Genomic DNA, 20,417 nt, shown 5'->3' on the forward strand with positions numbered 1-20,417 from the left:
CCGAGCAAAGTTCGTGTTAAGGAAAGTTTCTCCCTACACCGCAGCCAGGGGCCGAGGGCCACTGATCTAATAAAGGGGGTGTGGTCCACGTGCACCATGTGTGTGACACTTGTTGGCAGCAATAGCAATCTCTGCACGGGATTATGCTGCAGCTGGAGCTGAAACTTTAAATTATGTAATTCAACACGTTGCAGTCCTGTGTGCAGGAGGAGGATGTGGATGGGAATAACTTGGATGGGCAACAGGCAGCACGGTAAAACCAGGCAGGCGGCAAGCGGCAAGCAGAACAGGACATGCACACGGGGCACGTTGGATGTGCGCATAAATTGAAGTCTCGTTCATGGTCCTGGTCGCGGTCCCGGCCCCAGCGCCGACCCCAACCCACGGCCTTGTCGATGGATGAACGCCCCACCTGGGATCCACGAATTTCAATTAACGTACCAACATGAACGAGTTGTGCCGCTGCGTCGCCAGGTGGCAGCCTGTGGCGGCAGCCATCCCTTCGCCCCCTCCGTTTGATGATACGCAATAAATTTACGAAAAAAACCCATATACCACACATGTATACATATACTATACATATATGTATGCATATGTATTTATCCGTCCACCAAAGTGAAGAGTGCTGGAGTGCTGCAGTGGGCCAGAAGCCGCCTGCATACGCTGTGGAGGCAGGAGACCCCCCGACCATGGCACGCTTATCGGGCCATTCTGTAATCTGTAATCCCCATTGAAAGTATCTCGGCTATTCTGTGCCAGCCCCCGCCACTCCCCGTGCCCTTTGTGTTGGCTTCCAGCTCAGAACTCACTTTACTCCGGATAGCGATTAAAATGTGACAAAGCGAACAGGCACAGCCAGGCATCGCCTCGTACCCGGCAGATATATGGGCGGAAATTTATATTCGAGTAAGTGCGATTTAATCTAAATTGCAATGCTACCGAAATCATTTATAAGCATTGAATGATTAGCAAATGATGTGCTTTCCCCAGAATTGGTAATCGTCTTGGTTCTGTTGAAATAGTAGCTATTGCAGATAAGGAGTGTGGTAGAAGGCTATCTTCGGGAGCCTATCCGTGATGATCGTGATGGTGTTGTGATAGCTTCGAAACAAATAAAGATATTACGAGTATTTTATAGTGATATTAAAGAAGAGGAAAAAGCCCAGATTTTTTAAGAACCAATCTAGATGGCAGAGAACTGAATATAAAACCGAGTGCCACCAGCACCACCGCCGCTCAGTTGGTACAGTCGTGAGTTGAGTGAATTGAATGGCTTTGGGCCCTGGCGCTGCGTGCTTAGGTGTTGCATGCGCCCCAAAAGCCAAGCCACAAAATACTATAAAGGCAAACGTGCGGGAGCTCAGCAAACACACTCGCACAGACACACTCCGTGGGTGGGTCGGGTGGCAGCTAAGCTTATTTTACAAACGCCAGCGGCTGACTTGAAAGTGAGCTTAATAGGCGGGTGTCCCGAGGACGTGAGAGGAGTTCCGTGCCCTGGGAACGAGCAGTCGAGTGACTGACTCACCCCAGCACCTCCCCACTCTCTCTGGGTGTGTGTGTCGAGGGGATATCATTGGATTAGGGCGATTATCTTTCTCAAATATCATTTTGCACGAATGCCAACAATGTCTAAATTCCCGATTATATGGAAGGTGGCCGACTAAAGAGATTGGCAGATTGGCGGACTAGCAGACTGGCAGATTTTCAGCTCTGCCCCGCCGAGCCGCATACAAATGTTGCAGGTGTGCGGTTGCGTGCGCTTTTGTGGCGTACCCCAAGACCTAACAAGAAAACCGAGAACTTCACATGCTCTCGATCCCAACTACTTCCCGACAGAGTCGACATCGTCAGCGCCGTTGGCTATTTACTTTTATGGCTTGTTTGCCAGCTCGTGAAAAGTTTTGGCCCCGCACCGTACCGCACACCCAAGTGACCCATTAAACGAATTGAAAATGAACAACAGCTCGCCCAGAAGTTCTCCAGTATGGTTTCGCTCTTTCCCTTGGTTGTACCACGGCGCGTATGTGTAATAAATGTTGATTGAGTTGCACTGCATTGCAGCTTGGAGAGGGGAAGGGGGTGGGGGGGGGGGGAGAGCACAGAGTCACAGCAGATCGAGATGGCTGCCGAAAGTTGCGGTCTTTGCGGTCCAACAGATTTCATTGAATTCGAAGCAGAGCTCTGCAGAATCACAAAAATCCCAATCTACAGCGCCCAATGGCAGAACTTTTGCCAGCCAAACCAGAAAAGTTTGGCCATAAGCACAAGTGTGGCCAACAAAAGCAAAGAGAAAGAGAGAGAGAAAGCGCCAACAGCTCGTGCCAAACAAGAGGCAAACGGAATAACAACACTCCACAGCCGCCCTTGTGGCGGCACGGATGGCGTATACGTAATATGCAATTAACTCGACCATTTCCTTTCGGTTATAATTCAGTTTTGTTGCCGGCACAGGTGCAAAGTAAAAATATGTTGCCAATTAATGTTAATTAAATTCATATTTGGGACCCCAGACGTTCCTGCACTCGCACTCTGGCCCGGGGGTCGAAAGTGCCTCATTTCGTCGAGTATCTGAAGCGCATAAATCATTCTGGGTTATAATAAAGTGTAGCAATGATTTGTATAATTTATGCCATTTTATTGGTTGAATTAATTTGGATTGGGGCCACTTAGAGAGCTAGCAAACAATTTGCTAGAGAGCTGTGTCAAATATTCTGGGAAAAGTTTCGCAAGAGCAACTTTCCAAATCGTATTTAAATGCCAGTTTTAGCAGGAACTCGCTCGGAAGATGCACTATGTATTTTATGAAATATGTAGCAGAAATAGTCGTTTGCAAACATGGAATCAGAGAGCACACACACACCCACGGACGACGCTTGTTTGCATAAATTGCACGCACATTTTCCATTGCATACAATTAGGGGCAAATGAATTTTGAATATATGAATGTTGGCTCTTCCTCTTCAGCTCCCTCTGCTTCTATCTGTCTATGTCTGTGCGCATTAATGGATTCCATTCTATAATTTACGATAACATTTCGAATGCCTTTATCCCAATGACAGCCGCAAGAACAAACAGAGGATTAGTTCGTATCAATAATCATGTTTAAAACATAAACTTACCTTCAGGCATGCTACTGGTATCGATTGTACAGATCGCTGTTTATATTTTTACAGGGGTAGAAAGTAGGAGATTGGATCGTTCTGCAATGGTAAAGAGAAACAAACAGATTATCAGATCGAACTTGTCGGCACTTGTTGTCACTTGTTGAATGGCTGGGTCAGAAAAAGCGATTGCATAACTATGGGTAAATTATTTCGTCATTCACTGTCAAGTGCAGGCTATCGAGGGCCAAAGGCCAGCCCAGGCCAGTCCAGACCAGAGCTGGACCTCAACACGTAAGTCGAGCTCAGAGACTCGGAGATAAATAGCCAATATAATGCGCACAAATTAACATGCCATTCATCTCTTTGGCTGCTGCCCGGCAATCTGTGCTCCCGAATGTGGGCGCAATCGTTTCTCGGGCCCGTACACACATCCGCTCATTCATTTAGCCACATCGAGGGAGGCTGGCAAACCCTTATATTGCAAATATATATATAATATCCACACCGGCAATGCATAATTCATTTTAAGCACCACTTACCGTTATGACGGACGGCCAAGTTGGCGATTTAAGAGCGATTTTAATGCCTTTAATACGTCATTGGGTCAGATCCCGGGGCCAGCATGGAGCATGGAGCCTCTGCTGCTCCTGGCTCCTGGCCCTGATTTATGGTGCGTATACTTGATGTGACCGCTAAAACCACACAGAATGTTGTTGCCAAACTTCTGCCTGCCATTTAATAAAGCCCACAATAAAACTTCAAAAACCTGAGCACACGAGACACAGGGCCTGTTGTGGTGAGTGAGGGAGTGGGGCAGTGGGGCAGCGGATGGAGTATTATGAAATTTTACAACAATTCGATGCGTCTGCATTTCGATTGGGCATAAATGGTTTAAGGTCTACAGGCTGCACACAACACAACTTTCTCGCAGGGCCATAAACTTTAGCCCAGTTGCCAGGCGCTGTCCAGATCCTTTTGATATATTCAAACATATTCGTAAGCCAAGGGATAGGTGTGTGTGTGTGTGTGTGTTTAGACCAAGCCCAATTTAATTTATCAAAGTCATAAACTTTCCGATGGCTAAGCCACAGAATGCCTCATAAATGCTGAGGATTCTCACAGTCTCAGGTTGTAGGTTGTTTATGGACTAGAGAATTGGGTGTTGGGAAATGTATGGGGTACACTCGTATCTGCTGCCAGAGACTCTATTTTAAGAAGCCTTTAAGCCTTAAAGGATTTCACTTACAAAAGTTAAAGCGATTGCAGATTCCATCCGAGAGGGAATGAAACTTCCTGCCACGTCAAATGTTCTATGAATTCAAATAAATAAATCCCAAACTCTCGATTTCTAAATACTCGCAAACATGGCTCTGATTCTAAATGCATACTCGCACACAGTGCAACACTGTGTTTGCGTATGCCCAACTTTTACCCGCCATCCAGCGGCAGTTTTTGGCCTAAATCTGTGAAAAAGGTTCTAGTGGATGCAATTCCATTACCAACCGTTTGATGCCCACCCTCTCCGATGCCCGTCTCTCTCCCCAATTAGAGAGGCACTAACGACTCCTTTTAGTCCGGACTCCCACACACAGAAGCCACACGGCAGGACGGGGCAGGGATGGGCTAGGGCAGGACAGGGCAGGCAGGCGGAAGAGGAAACAAAAATCGAATTTTATGTCGCTCTGTCAAACACAAGCCGAGAATCTGTTTATATATCGCTCAGCGACAGGTCCCAGGTCTGGGGTCGCTAACCCGCCTCCCTAATACGGTTAGGCCATCGGCTAGAAGCCGTAGTCTCCTAAAGTTTATGCCATTTAAGCATAATTTGCTTAGCCAACATGCCTCGGGATGGGCAACGCAACGGACGAACGGAACCCGACTCTCAGACCGCAAACTGTCGAACGAACACGCATCAAATGCGGCACTTATATTCTTTTCGCTTTTCGAATACCAGTTTAAAGGGTATCTCTACTTAGGGAAGATGTGTGTGTGTGGCAGAGAAAGAGTCCTTTTTAAGCAGCCTGGAAGATAGGACTGTTATTGGATAAACGACCAAACGATCGGATTTCCTTTAAGCTCATCCAAATTCCGATATCACATTGGAACAATGGATTTGCTAGGGTATCTATGGCAGCGGCTTTGGAGCCCACCCTCTCATTTTATTTTTTGTTGCGCTGCCAAAAGGTAGCGGATCTCATGTGGGTGGTGTGTGCCTATAATTTATGCAACGCCGCATTTTCATGGCTCATCCGCGCATACATACATATGTACATCTCTCCACGAGTGCCGAAATGAAGCCGCCTGCCGGAAATCAACAAAAATTTATTGAGCATAAATTTAAGTCCTCCCGATGCTCTCTGCCTCTGACTGCACCCCCGACTGTGGCGCATTGCTTTGTTTCCTCTGGTTTTGTTTATGAAAGCGTTTTATAGGATTTTAAATTGATTTTATTCTCAGTCGTACTCTCATTTATTCGGCTCTGATTTCCTTCCAGCTTCCGTTCTGTGCCCAGTCTTGTGGGCCTCTCCAAATTACAGTTGGCATACAAATGAAGACATGAAATGTCCGGGCAGGGCATGGCAGGGCAGGGCAGGGCGACAGCTGTTGCTTTTGTTCGGAAAATTGTGCAGAGTGTGCGACCCCTAGATGATTGATAGGCGGGAGTGGGAGGATGTATGCTCTCAGGTATAAGGATGCTCCCTTTCTGCCCAGTCCAAGTCCCATTCTTGTTTCTCGGCTCTCAATAGGAATTCAATGAAATGTTTTATTATTAACAAAGACACAAACTCTCCGCCAGTTCTTTGTCTAGTTTTCTACAGTGCCACTTTATTTGTTTTGGACATTGTCGCTTTCAGTTGTGGCTGCCATGCCACAAAATTGGGCGCGATAATGTCTAATCATTACTTATCATTATTGGCCATGTCGCCGCCCCCGCGATCGCCCTCCTCCGCTGGCAATTTTCCTGTTCGTGTGGGTAATGGACATTCCTTTGGTGTCTGCCTTGGTTTCCACTCTGTCGTCCTGTATCTGTCAGACAATTCACTCGACTGCCCCCAACCCATCACAACGATTACCGGCCAAATTAAATTACTCGAAATGCCGAAACGAGGCTAAGGACAGGACAGGTGCGGACACGTAAGGCATGACAATCTAATTGAGGTTGTGGGTGGTGTGCGTGCCCCACAGCCTCTGAGTGTCAGACATATGTTAAATCCGTTAAAAATGCCAGATGCCAGGTGTCGACAGCCAATTGGCCCCTGGGGTCCCAGCACATCCAGCTCCAGCTCCAATCCCAGTCCCACCAAGGTAATCGCCTTAAACAGGCTAATTAGGTTTAATGGCCAGAGACCATTCGGCTAGTCGCCTTAGTGGAATGTCAAATGCCAAGGGGTTAGGTTCGCCAAAGAGCACACATAGGTCAAGGGTGAAGCGAAATAACGTAACGTGTGACGGCCTGGATGGAAAGGTTAATCTAACTGAAGCGATTGCGCTTCAGTTTCAGAACGACTTTAATTCCTTTAGATGAACAGATTATTCGTGTTAAAGCTGGAAGTGGCCCAGGAAGGTATATAAGTTGACATGGGATCCACGGGAAACCCTCAAACACATTGGTCTTTACATAAATTCCACCATTTTACACGACTTACAGACCCAAAGCGGGTCGAGAACTTGGCTACGAGAGAGCTTTTTCTTACAAAAAAGCTGCGTTATAAGGATAGACAAATGGACGGGACGTGAGAATTGGGGAAAGGGTAGTCACTTAATGAATTTCAAACACAAATTCAATTCAAAACAAAAAGATATTTAGACAAGTTTTGAGAGACAACTTAAAGTCGCTAACCAATTCCTTCTCGGAATTCCACCACATTGTATCCTTGAACTGCTAGCGTGCCAGACCCCGGCATAGACCTAGCACACGGAATCGATCAAACGCTGGCTGGCTTTGGCATGGCACCCACCTGGCAGTGAGTCGAAACCAATGCAACGCGAATTAAAGCAGGTCAGCCAACTGGCAACTGAACTGGCAACTGAACTTCAACCTCTGACTGAAGGAATTTCTCGGTCCGTTAGTCGTACGTACGGAAAGCGTCAGCATGAGCGCCAACAAAATCTTCCTGCGCTACTACCCGCCAGGTGGGAAAGGTCATCGAGCCGATTTCTCATTTAATGTTGGATTTTTCGTTTGTCTCAGGTCTGGCCATTAATTACCGCACGGCGAAGGGCAGTGACCGAGTGCGTCACTTTGATCTGCTTGACCTAGATGCCAAGTAAGTAGAGGGCGTGGCGTGGAGTGGGACCCTGACCCTGAATTCACACAGCATTCTTTGAGCAGAACAAACATTGAGCCGCTGGCTGACAAGATCCTCCTCCAGACACTAGCCGAGGCGGAGGAAGAACCGTCGGAGGAAGACCACGACCAGGCGTCACCCTGCCTTCCCGCGAGTGGCAGCGTGACCAGTTCCCAAAACACATTCAGCGCCCTGAAGCTGGCGCTGGGTAAGCTACAGCAGAAGCTGCGGGAGCCCATCAAGAAGAAATTCTACCAGCACAAGTGCCACACCTCGCACATCCTGCCGCTGACCAATGTGTGCTTTGACCGCAGTGGGGATCGGTGCCTCACGGGCAGCTACGATCGCACCTGCCACTTGATCGATACCCAGACGGCCGAAGTGGAGCACATCCTGACCGGACACGACAATGTGGTCTTCTCCGTTGGCTTCAACACGCCGCGATGGTAGGTATTGGTCCCGGGATGACTCTCTAGCCTCCATTGTGCACTTTCAATATATTGCAGCGACAAGATCGTGACCGGCTCTTTTGATTGCACCGCGAAGGTCTGGTCTGCCAGCAGCGGGCAGTGCCTCTGCACCTTGTTTGGCCACACAGCCGAGCTGGTGGCAACCGAGTTCCATCCACTGCATGGCGAGTCCATTGCCACAGCCTCCATGGACGGCACGGCACGCATATATGATGTGGAAACGGCCCACGAGCTGCAGCAGCTTGCCCACCACGGGGCCGAGGTTATTGCCGCTCGCTACAATCGCGATGGGCAGATGTTGCTGACGGGCTCCTTTGACCACACTGCAGCCATCTGGGATACACGCACCAAGAGGTGAGTACGGAGATTCTGCTGTTCTCCGAATTCTGGTAGCTAACAACTCCTTCAACAGCTGCTGCCATCAATTGCGGGGCCACAGCGCCGAGCTCTCGAACTGCGTGTGGAACTTCAGTGGACTGCTGATTGCCACGGGCTCCCTGGACCACACGGCTCGGCTTTGGGACATTCGCCGACTGGATCAGGAGCTGCACCTGGTCTCCAAGCACAGCGACGAGGTGCTGGACGTGGCCTTCGATGCGGCGGGCAGACTTCTAGCCACCTGCAGCAGCGACTGCACGGCGAGGGTCTGCGCCCTGGACGGGTCAGCTGCCTCCGAGCAGCTGGAGATGCTGTCGCTGATGGCGGGGCACAGTGATGAGGTGTCCAAGGTGTGCTTCAGCCCCAGCGGATGCATGCTCCTCACCGCCTCAGCGGACAACACGGCCCGTCTGTGGCTGACCGAGTCGGGCCACTGCTCCCAGGTGCTGGCCGGACACGAGGCCGAGGTCTTCAGCTGTGCCTACAGCTATGCGGGCGACGCGATCCTGACGGCGTCCAAGGACAATACATGCCGCTTCTGGAGGTGATACGACTGGTACACGGTGCAGCTAAACGAAGAGTAGTTCCCATTAGCTGCCCAAATGGGAATACCAATAAGTCCGGACAGATCGCAGTGGGTTTTTCTTGTATCAACATTTACTACAAACTCGAGCGTAATTTTGCTTTTCTCTCTCAAGGTTCCATCATCAACTTGCTTATAAATTAATAGTTCTTAGCTTTCATTCTCGTTTCTTTCAGATCGGACATTATTGTGGGGTTTCTTTCTTTTGTTTTTTTTTGTTTTTGTAAATTTTCTTAATCGTTTTCTTTTGTTTTCCTTAAGGTTTAGGATTTACTTTTTCGCTTTTCCATATATAGATAGTTACAGGTTTGTTTGCTAGTTTGGTTTTTCAATTTTTTTGTTTTCTTTAGTTTAACATTTTTACTCTTTACTTTTACTCTTTACTCTTTACTTTACATTATTAAGTGTTCGCAATAGGCTGGCGACATCTTTCCATATACATATATAAAAGTGAACAAAAAGTGTTTTCAGTAACAAACATTTTACAACTTACAAAAGTCCGCATGGTTTCGGAATCAATATTAATACATAGTTTTGTTGAAATAATAAACGTTCTTGTACACAAATGTTTCGCGGCGAGGGCCTCTCGCCGTATTATCCTTCCTCAAAATGATTTCACTTCGCTTTAAATGTAAGTTTTAATTCGCGCTTTTCTCTTAGAAGTTTCTCCTCTCCTTTGCGACTAAACTGGAGGAGCTCAGAGGCTGGCGGGCACATTATAAACAGTTTGTTTGATGATTGCTTTTGTAATGAGAGGTGACGGAACGATAGATCACACAGACACAGATACTGAGGATAAAACATTCACATAGAGCTGGCTGGCCGTGGTCTGTGGTTGGGGCCAATCATTCAGAAAAGACAGGTGTGTCTCCTGTTGGGTTATTTATTAAATGTCGGTTTAGTGTGTGGATGATCCTTATGCATCCTTATTGTGTGGTGTGGTGTGGAGTAGGGCTCTTGCTGGTGCTGGTGCTGGTACTGCTGCTGCTGCTGTTGCTGGCTTTGAGCCATTCGCTGCTTCTTATTGAATTTCTCTGCTCTCTGAGTGCTATTTTAGAACTCATTTGGAGTATAGGTTCGGTTCGTAAATTGTGTTCTCGTGTGTCCGCGTGGGTGTGTGGCTGTGGTACTGTTGAGTGGGGAGGGGGCTGACAGACAGGACAGGCCTCTTCATATAAACTATAAATGTATCGTAATGCTTATTATTATCATTATTAGTAGGTTTTTCTTTAGCGTTTATCAAAGTAGAAAACTGTTTGGTGTGTGTTTTGTTTGTTTCGCATCGTTTCGTTCATGTTGTTTGTGGGCGCGGGTGTGGGTGTGGGTGTGGTGTGTGTGTGGCATTTAAGATCTTTCTTCTGTTCAGGTTTGCTGCGTTTGTTTAACTGGTTTCTATTTAAAGGTTTATCTGCAACTCAATGCGTTGGGCTCTGCAAGAAACACAAGATCACAATTATTAACACTGATGGGCGGGAGTGTGGAGCGTTAGAGGACACGGCGGCGGGCACAGCCAGGAAGCAGGCGGAATACATGAGGATGTTGAGGATAAAGAAGGCCATAGAGGCAGGTAACATGCAGAATTGAGTGGAGCGTACGTGCAAGAAGCTCGGCATTCTGTCAATCTCGATACGAAGCGAAATGAGTCAAAGCAAGACAAAGACAGGATGTGAGGCTGGAGGGGTGTGTGGCATGGGAGGACGACAGGATTTGCCTTACATTTAGAATATATGAAGCTGAGGAAGTGTTTAGTTATCGTTTGTTCACTTGTTGCTTGGTTGGTTGATTGTTTGTTTGATTGATTGATTGTTTGATTGATTACAGTTGGTTTGGAAATGTACAATATTAGGTATTACAAAACTCATATATCTTCAAATGCATACAGCTAGAAATAAAAGAAAGAGAATACATAGGTAAACATAGCTTTCGGTCGGTTGAACAATGGTTAATCGGTTGCGGAACTACTTGGGAGCTTCCCTCCGACAAATGGCATGCAAACGAATACGAATACGAATATGGGATCAAATGAACAATGGGTATGGTGTGTGTCGACTGCCAGTGCGAGTGATATATCCTGTAAATCAAGTCCTCGGCTGATGGGACGGCTACCAACGAACGATCGATCTACCGACTTATAAGTACGAAAGCAATTCAAATAGAATATTGATGATAATAAGCGATAACATAACGTGTGTTAGCAGTGGCAAAAGCGCGGCAAGCGGAGGTTATAGATTATAAAAAAGATTGCGTACTTCACATGGTCGATCCGGAAACTCTTGCTTGAATGTGCGCTCGATAACGTGATATCTGCAATGGGAAGCACACAACGATTATCAATGGGATTTATTTTTGGGACATGATCCGCCACACTCACTTGGACTGCAAGCCGCCGCCGGGTGGAAGACCTTCAATGTCGTCTTTGTTCTGCATACACTTCAGCAGATCCAGGTAATCGGTAATCTGGTTAGACTCTATCTCGTCTGCAACAAATCAGAGAATAAACAGTGTTCAATGGACGTTGGTCAATGGGCAAATGCCAGATCTTAGCCTACGAGAGTTTGTATTAATAAATGTATATGTATGTACATAAATGGTTCATAATAAAATACGATCGAATTACACATTGAAGCTACATCAAAGCAAATGCAATATACATGTATTTTTAGAAACTTTTTGGTACAAATTATCAACTAAAATGCAAAATGTGTGGCTGTATTAAGCGCTTGGAAACTGAGGGACTAACAAAAAAAACATGGTAAATAGGTCAAACATCAGAACAGTTTATCATCCTGACAAAGAGATCTAATCTAATGAGGAAAGTGGGATTGGGGATGTGTCCTAATTCCAATTCTGAATGTTTTTCAGTAGCCTATCGAACTGTAGCGACCAGGAATTCATATATATGAAAGAAAAGAAATGGAATTAGTTTCTTTGGTCGTCTGGGGAGCATGCAATATCAGTCATCCGTCAGGATGTGGGGAGGAGATCTCTTTATATGTCTGGGGCTGGATCTGGACAGGGCTGTGGGTGTGGATTGGACTGGACTGGGAGGCATGTGGTACGCAAAATAAAATCAAACCAATCAATCAATCAATCGATAAGATAAACGAGATAACGAAATGACAAAAATTGCTTTCGATATTTACAAACTACAAATTATAGACGTACCTTATGCTCACACATCTTAAAATTTGTAATGCTTTCTGTTTCTGTTTCTTGTTCTTGCATTGTCTTTGACACGCCCATTTGGCAATTTTCTGGCAAACTTTTCAATTCAAATGCGTCAAATATTTTGGATTTGCAGTACGATGCGCGAAGAACAACAACCATTAAAGAACGGAACAACGCGCGCAGCTAAAATGTGCTCTTTTTTTGTTTTGGTAAATTACTTTAAAGAATTTGTTCGGGCATTGGTTGGAGAGCTGGCTCTTGAAAAAATAATCTCTGGTGGAAAATGAATGGTTACAAATGAAAATATTCTGAATTCTGAACTTGTGTGAAACGAAAGGGAAACTTTAGAGGCATTAGGCATTAGCTTGTTGGCTGTTTGGAGTTCGGTCTGATGTTGTTGTGTGTTCGAGCAGTGTGGAAATCAAATGGGAAGCAGCGAATGCAGAAAACAAAATGAGAAGGAGAACTGAAGGCTGAATCCAATAGAAAAGCAGACACACACTGTTGTTTGGTTTTCGAATCGTTCGTTCAACTTATATTTTTCTATCTTAGCCATGGAGATTGGTTTTGGTGAGTCATTAATCTATTGAGTATGTTTGTTTGGATGTGGGAGTGTCGAGTGTCACGTGTGACGTGGCGGCTGCCTTACACCTACTGCTATATGCCCCTGGACCACCGGACGCACGTCCGCAGGTCTCAGAGTTATTGCTCTAGTACATGTCTTCGTACAGTGTGCAGTCATACGTTGATCTCATTGGATCATCATTGGTAAAGTAAAGTAAAGTAAGGTAAAGTAAACTCTTGCTTTCGATTACAACGAGCACAACAATTGGTGAGCATAAGGTTTACAATTTCGTTTCGTTTTGCTTTTGCTTTTGATTTTCTTTAAAACCTACTTGTGTATAACATTCAAAACCCTCCTAGACTACTGGACTACTTTAGGCTACTTTAGTAATGGTAATTCGTCTGGACATTCGAGTATTTCATCATCTTTGGTTAGATGCAATATACGACTATACAACTATATAAATTTGTAATTATTTATCTACTTTGACCAGTGGTGGGGCGTGGCATGCTGTTTACTATTTACTATACTGTATATGCTATGTTCTATATGCTATGTGTAAATCATATTGTATACAATTGGATTAAAGTATTTGTCTATGTTTATCAGCAAGGTCACGTCTACACTCTCCTCGGCCTTTTGCCAGGGACATATTGCCGAAATTCACTTGGGTGTCACGAATACTGTGGGCGTCACATCACTAAACTCTTAGAGATCTACAGATATCCTATTATTGCTGTGTATATCTATGGTACATATTCATTCAATTCAATTGGGAGGTAATACTTCAACTGAATCGACTCTGCCTTCTGAGCGGGTACTTTTTTAGTAAAAATATATCTGTTTCGGCAGTACCGGGATAAAGTCAATAGTTCCTTTAAAGGCTTTCCCAACAAATTTTACAAAAAATATCTACTTTGGGGGCTCTCTTCTCTGAACTCGTTTCGCTTAGAAACTAAGTGTTAATTTGCTATGCCTACTAATTACATCAATTCCAAGTGTTCTTATTTATTTTGAGTGTCGTCAATACCTGGGCTCGTTTGAGATTGCAATATTCTTTGATTGACTTGCATCGGGGCATGCGTCATCAGTGGGTATCAGTATATACAAAGCTGTGTATGTATATGCAGACGGGTCAATTGACTACTTAACTTAAGGGCTCAGGTTCATCGATAATTGTTAATATCTATGGTCGCTCTTTGGGGGATAGCTGGGTTGTATGCTTATGTAATGCTACAACTAAATGGGCTGGATTTCGCGCATACATGGAACGCTTTTGGCAGTTGCTGTAGCACACAGATACGTGTATAAATAATACTATATAGTTCGCATTCACACACACACACACATTCATTTGTTCGGGTCAGCGACACGCATAGCCAGCAGATATGACAAACCAACACGCTATACGGTTATTTACTATGCATTAGCGATAGGATATAGGTAAGGTACACACACACACACACACAGGCACGCACACAGTAGGACATTTACATAACTATATACAAATATATATATATATCTGAGTGGCATTGGTAATGGCAATGTTTTGGTTAGGTTGGATTTCGATCTACTTGGAAGGAACTATTCTTTGGAATCATCGGGAGGCATTTGAATTGCCGGATATGCAGAAACATGACTATCTAAGGATGAGCTAGATGAGCCACTTGGGGAGGGACAGATTGGGGGTATTTTCCCTGTTGTACGAGTATGGGCTTGTTACTTTTAAGGTACAATGTATACGTATTTCGTCTGACCGCGCGCGTCAATGGAGTACTTTCAAAGGGGGCGAGAGAGAGAGAGACACACAGAGACTACAACGCCATAGATCAATAGTTAACGATTAGTTATAAACAGAGTAGACGACTTAGACAACCTCTTGTGATCTTCTCGATTTGTTTCTCCAGCCGATGCTCAGCCTCTATCGCCTCTTCGGTTGGCTTCGGTGCTCCGGGGAAGGCAATAATAATGATGCTCATATTATCGCGGCTGCCCTGTGATCGCAAAAGAAAGAGATTTGGTGTCAGAGCCAGAGACAGAGACCAGCTGGTATGATCTGTAGATCACTACTCACCTTGTGCAGGCAAGTGTCCACCACCTGATTGGCAATGCTCACTAGATTGCTGGTCACCTTGAGCCTCGAATGGATGAAGCTGCACACATCCTCGTTGGTCATCACATCCCAGATGCCGTCGCAGGCGAGCACCAAGAACTCGTCGGTGTCCTGGCGGCTTTGGCAAAAGATTTCCGGCTCGGGTGATACCAGCTGCTCGCACTGCCCCTTCTCCTTGACGTTCTTGAAGTCGTAGTCGCCAAGGGCTCGGGACACGGCCAGGGTGCCGTTCACGCGCTTGATCATCACACTGCCACCGGCATTGTGTATGCGCTCCTTCTCCTCGGGCAGAATGGGCTTGTGGTCCTGCGTGGCAAACACCGGCACCCCCTGTCGACACAGCACGGCACGAGAGTCCCCACAATTGGCGATATACACCTGCGTCGAGCTGACAAAGGCGCACACGGCGGTGGTACCGCCGCATTTGGAATCCTTGGTGAACTCGGGCAAGTCGCGCATCACCTCGTCGATGCGCAGGAAGCCAGTGCGTATGCCCTTCACATGGTCGCCGCTTATGAACTCGTCCGTGTGCACAATGCTGTCCAGCAGATGCTTGGCACAGTGCTCCGACACCTTGCAGCCGGCATGCCCGTCGAACACCGCGAAGAAGCTCCAGTCGTTCAGGGCATTGTCTAGCCCCACGCGGGCATAGTAAGCATCCTCCATTTCGCAGCGCCAGCCCTGCATGGAGCTGACGCCGAAGAGCAGCTTGTTGCCCTCTCCGTGATCATTGTGTTTGGCGGTTTTCGGCTTATCCAGGAATCCGCCCATTTCTACTGAACATACTGTGTGTGTGCTGGCGTTGGGAGGAATTGGCTGTCGGTCTGCTCTCTTCTGCCGCCAAGAGATGCGTGTCCTGCAAGTGAAGAAGCACCAATTGGAATTAGTCGAATCGGAATCAATATTCACTTGCTCATGCATATACATATGTACATGTGTATGCCTTGAACTTGAACTCTTTGCGCGCGACAAGCATTTCCCGCACTCGGATCGGATACCCTCCCCAGGATACCCTTCCCCCCTTGCCGTTACATGTGCAGCTTTCGACTATTTTCATTACTTTTGTTGTTTCGCTTCCGGTTTGCCAATCGATTTATCAAGGACGCGTGGTCGGTCGGTCGGTCCTTTCTCTCCGTCGACTACCGATGGCTAAATTTAGCCGAAATACAGCTGCTATTGCGCCGGCACGCCCACATGCCCCCACGCCGACTGAGCTAGACCCCGCGTAGGCGTAAGCTTCAGAATTTGGCTCAAATTTGTTTTTTCGCGCGATTTCGGTGCGCGACAGCATCCACAGAAATTATCCCCCGCGTCTGGTTCTTTAGCAAATAACTCGCACAGTTGGCAGCACAGAAAAGCGAAGAGGGAAAAGAAAATAGCTGGCGGTGCGGGGCCCTGGCCACGAAATGCCTATGAAAAAACACACTCGGACACGAGATTTATGAACTTTTCGGCGCTCAGCTAAAGGAAACCTTCACTCGCATTATTTTTCACCTCGCAAATTTACAGTTGATGGTCTTCCTCGTCGCTTGCCCGCCTCGCCGCCAGTCAACCGACGTCGTTGTCTCCTCGTTCGTTGCTTTTTCGCTGCGCTGCTGCGTCTCTTCTTCTTGCTGATGGCTGCTGCTTCTCTCAAGCGGTGCGTGTGTGTATGTGTGCGTGCGCCGTAAGTAAAATTTAAGAACCAAAAATGTCTTCTGCTTTCGTTTTGCACATCACCAAAACCGCATTTACTCGATGGGCGGACTACCGGGGCGTTGAATAAAACTTTCGGAAGCACTTTCCGCGCAGTGACGAAACGAAAATAATATTTTTTCGTATATTTTGATAGTTCCTGGCTGACACATACACTTACAAAGGTGCACTGTGGTTACCAGTGCTGCCAACTTTTTATGAAAAAAAGCTGTTTCTAAATTTAATAAAAAAAAGCTGAAAATTTTCAAACAACAAAAAACAAATAATGGTGTTAACAATTTCGTATTGCAGTGATATTTAATATGTATTTTATACAATTTTTCTTAACTCATCCGCTGTGGGGCTAGCTTCTGATTCGCATTCGTAACACAATGGTCGTACCATTCATGCGAATTATGTGGAACTTCGTAGTCAATTTCAAGGCTTTTTATGGCTTACCAGCCACATTTTCACACCTTAGATAACCGGTGGCAACATTAAAAAAGCTGAGAAAAGCGAAACACAATTGTACAAAATCCAGAATTCCCGCTGACCGCAATTCACATATTATTTTGTAATACTTAAAAAGCCAGATCTGACGGGAAAAAAGCGTGATCGGCAGCACTGGTGGTCACATCACGCTTATCGTTAATCGGAGAAGAGAGCACCGATGAAAAAACGAAATTAGCCCACTTATCCCCCTTCTATTTAAATAGTTGAACGACTTGCGGTAAATCTCGGCCAATATTACTGATTGTACATTCCTCTTGCTGATCCATGCCATCCTTCGTCTGAACTAAAAAATCTAGATATGTGTTACCTGCACTGCGCTAAATTTTTCAATTTTTATTATATTCGGTGGAAAATAAAAATTCCCCCTTGGCTTATAATGGGTTAATCGTGCTGCGTCAGGGATGGGAAACCTCGATTTTGATCTTCCATCGAATATTACTAGCCAGATAGATCTCTCAGCCCTGCCCATATAATTTTATACGAGTGATGAATCAATTTCCTACGTGATTAGCTTAATTTTAATAATTGCATTTATTGCATTCTATATAACGTTGGCTGATGTTCAGCAAGATGAACTATGGAGCAATGTAAAAGATCCTACAACGATAGTGTCAAAAAAATGTATCGATATTCGTAGTATGGCCCCTTGTCAACAGAGGGCGCTGGTAGCTCTGCAAAGTCGTTCGGAATTTAAATTGTATTATATTATCTATGTGAACGTATTTTTATCTTAAATTTAAAATATTTTGCAAGATTGAAATAATTCCTAGAACAACTCATGTTTTTTAGTCGAAAAATGATATGACGTTCTCTGTGGGGAAGAACGCAGCTCTGATAAGAGCGGAGCGCCAATATATTATTTAGAATACAACAATAAATATGGCACCAAAAGTACACCTGAAAATAGGCCGATCATAAATTACCGGAAGCAATCTCAATTTGGCTGTATAAAAGGCAACATTATACGTTTCCCGCCACAGTTCAGTCACCAAGCGGATCAAGTAAAAATGTTCTCCAGAGCCTCGACTCTTCTGCTGGTCTTCGTCGCGCTGGCCGCCGCAGCGCCCAGCTCCGACATCGCCTCTTCCACCAGCCTGATCGACTTCATGCTGCAGTCGCAGAGCCTGCGCACGGCCACCACCCTCAACCTGGACTGCTTCGACTGGTACCTGCCCATCCTTAAGGGACACTCCGACCAGTACGAGGCGGATTATAAGGTCTGCGCCGATAGGTTCAATGCCTCCAAATGGCTGATCGACACCAGCTACAGCATCGCCCGCAATGGAATTAGCTCCAAGGCAAAGGAGACCTGTGCCGCCCTGGAGCGTTGCGACTACGAGGTGGAAAACTCCAAGGCCTTCGAGTGCTTTGCCGCGACCGTAAGTGAAGAAACAGTCCTCGGAGTCAGAATGTAAATAACGCAATAATGCATTTCCATTCTGCTTCCATTCCTCGATCCGTACAGGCTCCCGAGCAATCGGCTATTCTGACGATCATTGGCCAGAATGCGACCGACTTCAACAAACAGCTGCTTGCGGAGCTCGCTCTCGTCGACTCCGATCTGGATACGTGCCAGACCAAGGCCGAGAGGGCGTACAAGGAAAGTTCTGGGGCCACCTTTGACGAGCTGAGTGCCTGCTTGGAAGACGAGGACTGGGCCCAGCCCACCACCACCGTGTCCAATTGACGGATTGTTGGGGCTAGTTTTATAAAAAAAAGCCACAACTCCACCGGTAGCTTTTCTTTTGCTACTGTAATATTTTTCTGATCGCAAAATAGTGATGTTGCAAATTAAAGTGTCATTTCCAGAAATTCAATGACTTTAGTGGTTATTTTAGGATTAATTTAAAAGGTAGGAAGGACTTCCTATATCTGTTAATAATTATTAGCAGTTTTGTACATGGAAATCGTTAGGATAGTCCGTGAAGTGTGCCTATCATTCTACGAAGACGGAATGGGAATGAATCATTCGCCTTGCGAGTCGAAATAAGTTTGGGAAGAAGTACTTATTTTAAGATAAAATTGAGCCAAATTGATTGTTTCAGACATATAATAAAAACAACAGCGTCGAGTAATTAAAAGATAAAGTCAGAAGGTCTGATGTGCGATGAACCAGCGTATAAATACGGGCATCGGTGATCGATGTCAGACAAGTTCTGTACCCAACATGTATCAGAAGTCATCCCCGATCGTGGTGCTCGCCCTGTGCCTAAGCATTGCCCTGGCCGCCCGTCTCCAGGCGCCCGCCCACAAGACGCAGGCCCACATCCAGGAGCTGAAGGCGGAGAGCCAGGACCTGGCCAGCGCCCATAGCCAGTCGTCAAACCTGTGCTTCAGCAACTACCTTCCCATTCTGGATACCATCAACACCGCGTACGAGATCGATTTCGAGGCCTGCATCACCACCTATGAGAGTGGCAGTGCCGCAATTGATGTCAAGTACTCTTCCGATTTCCAGGACATCGTGAATAGTGCCGAGAACTCGTGCAGAGAGCTACAAAAGTGTCAATATTGGTCATATTCGAAGATGCCTCTCGAGGATGTGTTGTCAGGACTCGATTGCGCCACCACTGTGGTACGTGATGGACAGTCGTTCGCTATTGAAATATTCTTCAACGAGCTTCGTTTCTTTTCAGGCTGCCGACGATGCCAAGGTCTTTTACAACATCTCGAGCACGGCAACGGAGCTGGGTGCTAAGATCCAGGGCGACTATCAAATTATCGACGGCAAGAAGGACCTCTGCGTGAACGAAGCGGAGCGGAGATATGTGGAACGCACGACCAACACCTATGAGCAGTTGAATGCCTGCTTAAGGGGCGATATCGCAGTTGGTCCTCCAACATTGGCTCCAACATTGGCTCCAACAACAACATGGCCCCCAAAATATATATAAGCCTAAAAAAACATATACTTGTAAATTCAATGAATAAAAACCTCAGGGAAAATCTAACTTGGAGTTTAAACTCTTCTAAAGTCGTAAAATCGTATACAGTCGAACTTCCGTATCGCGAACCTCACGGAAATAATACCTCGTAATATAGAATTCATTTTTGGAGAATACAGCAATGCCGTGTTCTGGAAACAAATTCGTTGTATAGAAAACTTCGTAATAGAGAAGTCCGTCTGTATTTTGGGTTAGTTTTTATAGAGATAGAGTTCTTCCGAGACTCGGTTGTCTATAATTGATCCATTCATTAATTCGTATTATTTATACACCCGTGTTTGCTGATTCTCGAAGAAGAGAAAGGTATTTTATATAACTATTGATCGGGAAGATTGATTACAGTAAAGATATCCGTTTCGAGCTATTAAATGTTGGTAGATTGACAGATCATTAAGATGTGATTAAAAAATTCATTTGCAAACAAGAAAGGACGATTCATTTTGTAACGCTTGGATCAGCGAGCGAGCTAGTTCGCAGCGCCATCTAGTGGTCGGCACCGTAAGGGCCGTGGTAGACCAAACACCCTCTATGGGCTAGGTCGGGGAGATCACGAAAAGTGGCATAGGAAGAGTGATAGAGTTAACAGCTTGGATTGTCAACTTTCTCTGGCAT

At 45.9% G+C, this 20,417-nt stretch overlaps 4 protein-coding genes and 1 long non-coding RNA gene across 9 annotated transcripts; 3 read left to right on the forward strand and 2 right to left on the reverse strand.

Moving 5' to 3' along the window:
- Positions 1-2,617: 2,617 nt before the first annotated feature.
- Positions 2,618-3,454, reverse strand: LOC117183295 (uncharacterized). 2 transcript variants are annotated; one of them, XR_004468440.1, is made up of 2 exons: positions 3,123-3,454; positions 2,618-3,045 (listed from the first exon to the last, which is right to left on the reverse strand). It is a non-coding gene; the product is annotated as an uncharacterized lncRNA (long non-coding RNA). The 2 variants fall into 2 exon arrangements; XR_004468441.1 differs by having other exon boundaries at positions 2,618-3,017; positions 3,123-3,232.
- Positions 3,455-6,888: 3,434 nt separating this feature from the next.
- On the forward strand, positions 6,889-9,610 carry LOC4800488 (dynein assembly factor with WDR repeat domains 1). The gene is made up of 5 exons (XM_033377342.1): positions 6,889-7,241; positions 7,300-7,375; positions 7,441-7,842; positions 7,903-8,220; positions 8,279-9,610. The coding sequence occupies exons 1-5, from the start codon at positions 7,202-7,204 to the stop codon at positions 8,790-8,792; spliced, it is 1,350 nt and encodes a 449-aa protein (XP_033233233.1). The 5' UTR covers positions 6,889-7,201; the 3' UTR covers positions 8,793-9,610.
- On the reverse strand, positions 8,974-16,572 carry alph (protein phosphatase alphabet). 4 transcript variants are annotated; one of them, XR_001451534.2, is made up of 7 exons: positions 16,168-16,570; positions 14,635-15,529; positions 14,437-14,554; positions 11,199-11,304; positions 11,077-11,131; positions 10,544-10,709; positions 8,978-10,257 (listed from the first exon to the last, which is right to left on the reverse strand). XR_001451534.2 is itself a non-coding variant. In XM_001357717.5 (6 exons), the coding sequence occupies exons 2-6, from the start codon at positions 15,442-15,444 to the stop codon at positions 10,243-10,245; spliced, it is 1,104 nt and encodes a 367-aa protein (XP_001357754.3). In that variant the 5' UTR covers positions 15,445-15,529; positions 16,168-16,570; the 3' UTR covers positions 8,974-10,242. The 4 variants fall into 4 exon arrangements, 2 of the variants coding, with proteins under 2 accessions (XP_001357754.3, XP_015038588.1); XR_001451533.2 differs by having other exon boundaries at positions 14,635-15,546; XM_001357717.5 differs by lacking the exon at positions 10,544-10,709 and having other exon boundaries at positions 8,974-10,257.
- Positions 16,573-17,815: 1,243 nt separating this feature from the next.
- On the forward strand, positions 17,816-18,677 carry LOC4800486 (uncharacterized). Its single transcript, XM_001357716.4, has 2 exons — positions 17,816-18,239; positions 18,326-18,677. Exons 1-2 carry the CDS (start codon positions 17,868-17,870, stop codon positions 18,545-18,547), a joined length of 594 nt encoding a protein of 197 aa, XP_001357753.2. The 5' UTR covers positions 17,816-17,867; the 3' UTR covers positions 18,548-18,677.
- A 329-nt stretch (positions 18,678-19,006) lies between these two features.
- On the forward strand, positions 19,007-19,811 carry LOC6896776 (uncharacterized). Its single transcript, XM_002136946.2, has 2 exons — positions 19,007-19,435; positions 19,497-19,811. The coding sequence occupies exons 1-2, from the start codon at positions 19,028-19,030 to the stop codon at positions 19,752-19,754; spliced, it is 666 nt and encodes a 221-aa protein (XP_002136982.1). The 5' UTR covers positions 19,007-19,027; the 3' UTR covers positions 19,755-19,811.
- Positions 19,812-20,417: the final 606 nt, after the last annotated feature.

The sequence above is a fragment of the Drosophila pseudoobscura genome, chromosome 2, assembly GCF_009870125.1.
Source record: "Drosophila pseudoobscura strain MV-25-SWS-2005 chromosome 2, UCI_Dpse_MV25, whole genome shotgun sequence".
In the NCBI taxonomy this organism is placed as follows: domain Eukaryota; kingdom Metazoa; phylum Arthropoda; class Insecta; order Diptera; family Drosophilidae; genus Drosophila; species Drosophila pseudoobscura.

Bases quoted from the DNA above. Each gene is read 5' to 3' on its own strand.
- LOC4800488 (XM_033377342.1), top strand. From the start codon at position 7,202: ATGAGCGCCAACAAAATCTTCCTGCGCTACTACCCGCCAG. The intron at 7,242-7,299 runs GTGGGAAAGGTC...CGTTTGTCTCAG, and splicing joins CCTGCGCTACTACCCGCCAG to GTCTGGCCATTAATTACCGC. The intron at 7,843-7,902 runs GTAGGTATTGGT...AATATATTGCAG, and splicing joins GGCTTCAACACGCCGCGATG to CGACAAGATCGTGACCGGCT.
- alph (XM_001357717.5), bottom strand. From the start codon at position 15,444: ATGGGCGGATTCCTGGATAAGCCGAAAACCGCCAAACACAATGATCAC. The intron at 14,555-14,634 runs GTGAGTAGTGAT...TTGCGATCACAG, and splicing joins TGGACACTTGCCTGCACAAG to GGCAGCCGCGATAATATGAG. The intron at 11,132-11,198 runs GTGAGTGTGGCG...TTCCCATTGCAG, and splicing joins GGCGGCGGCTTGCAGTCCAA to ATATCACGTTATCGAGCGCA.
- LOC4800486 (XM_001357716.4), top strand. From the start codon at position 17,868: ATGTTCTCCAGAGCCTCGACTCTTCTGCTGGTCTTCGTCGCGCTGGCC. The intron at 18,240-18,325 runs GTAAGTGAAGAA...CGATCCGTACAG, and splicing joins TCGAGTGCTTTGCCGCGACC to GCTCCCGAGCAATCGGCTAT.
- LOC6896776 (XM_002136946.2), top strand. From the start codon at position 19,028: ATGTATCAGAAGTCATCCCCGATCGTGGTGCTCGCCCTGTGCCTAAGC. The intron at 19,436-19,496 runs GTACGTGATGGA...GTTTCTTTTCAG, and splicing joins TCGATTGCGCCACCACTGTG to GCTGCCGACGATGCCAAGGT.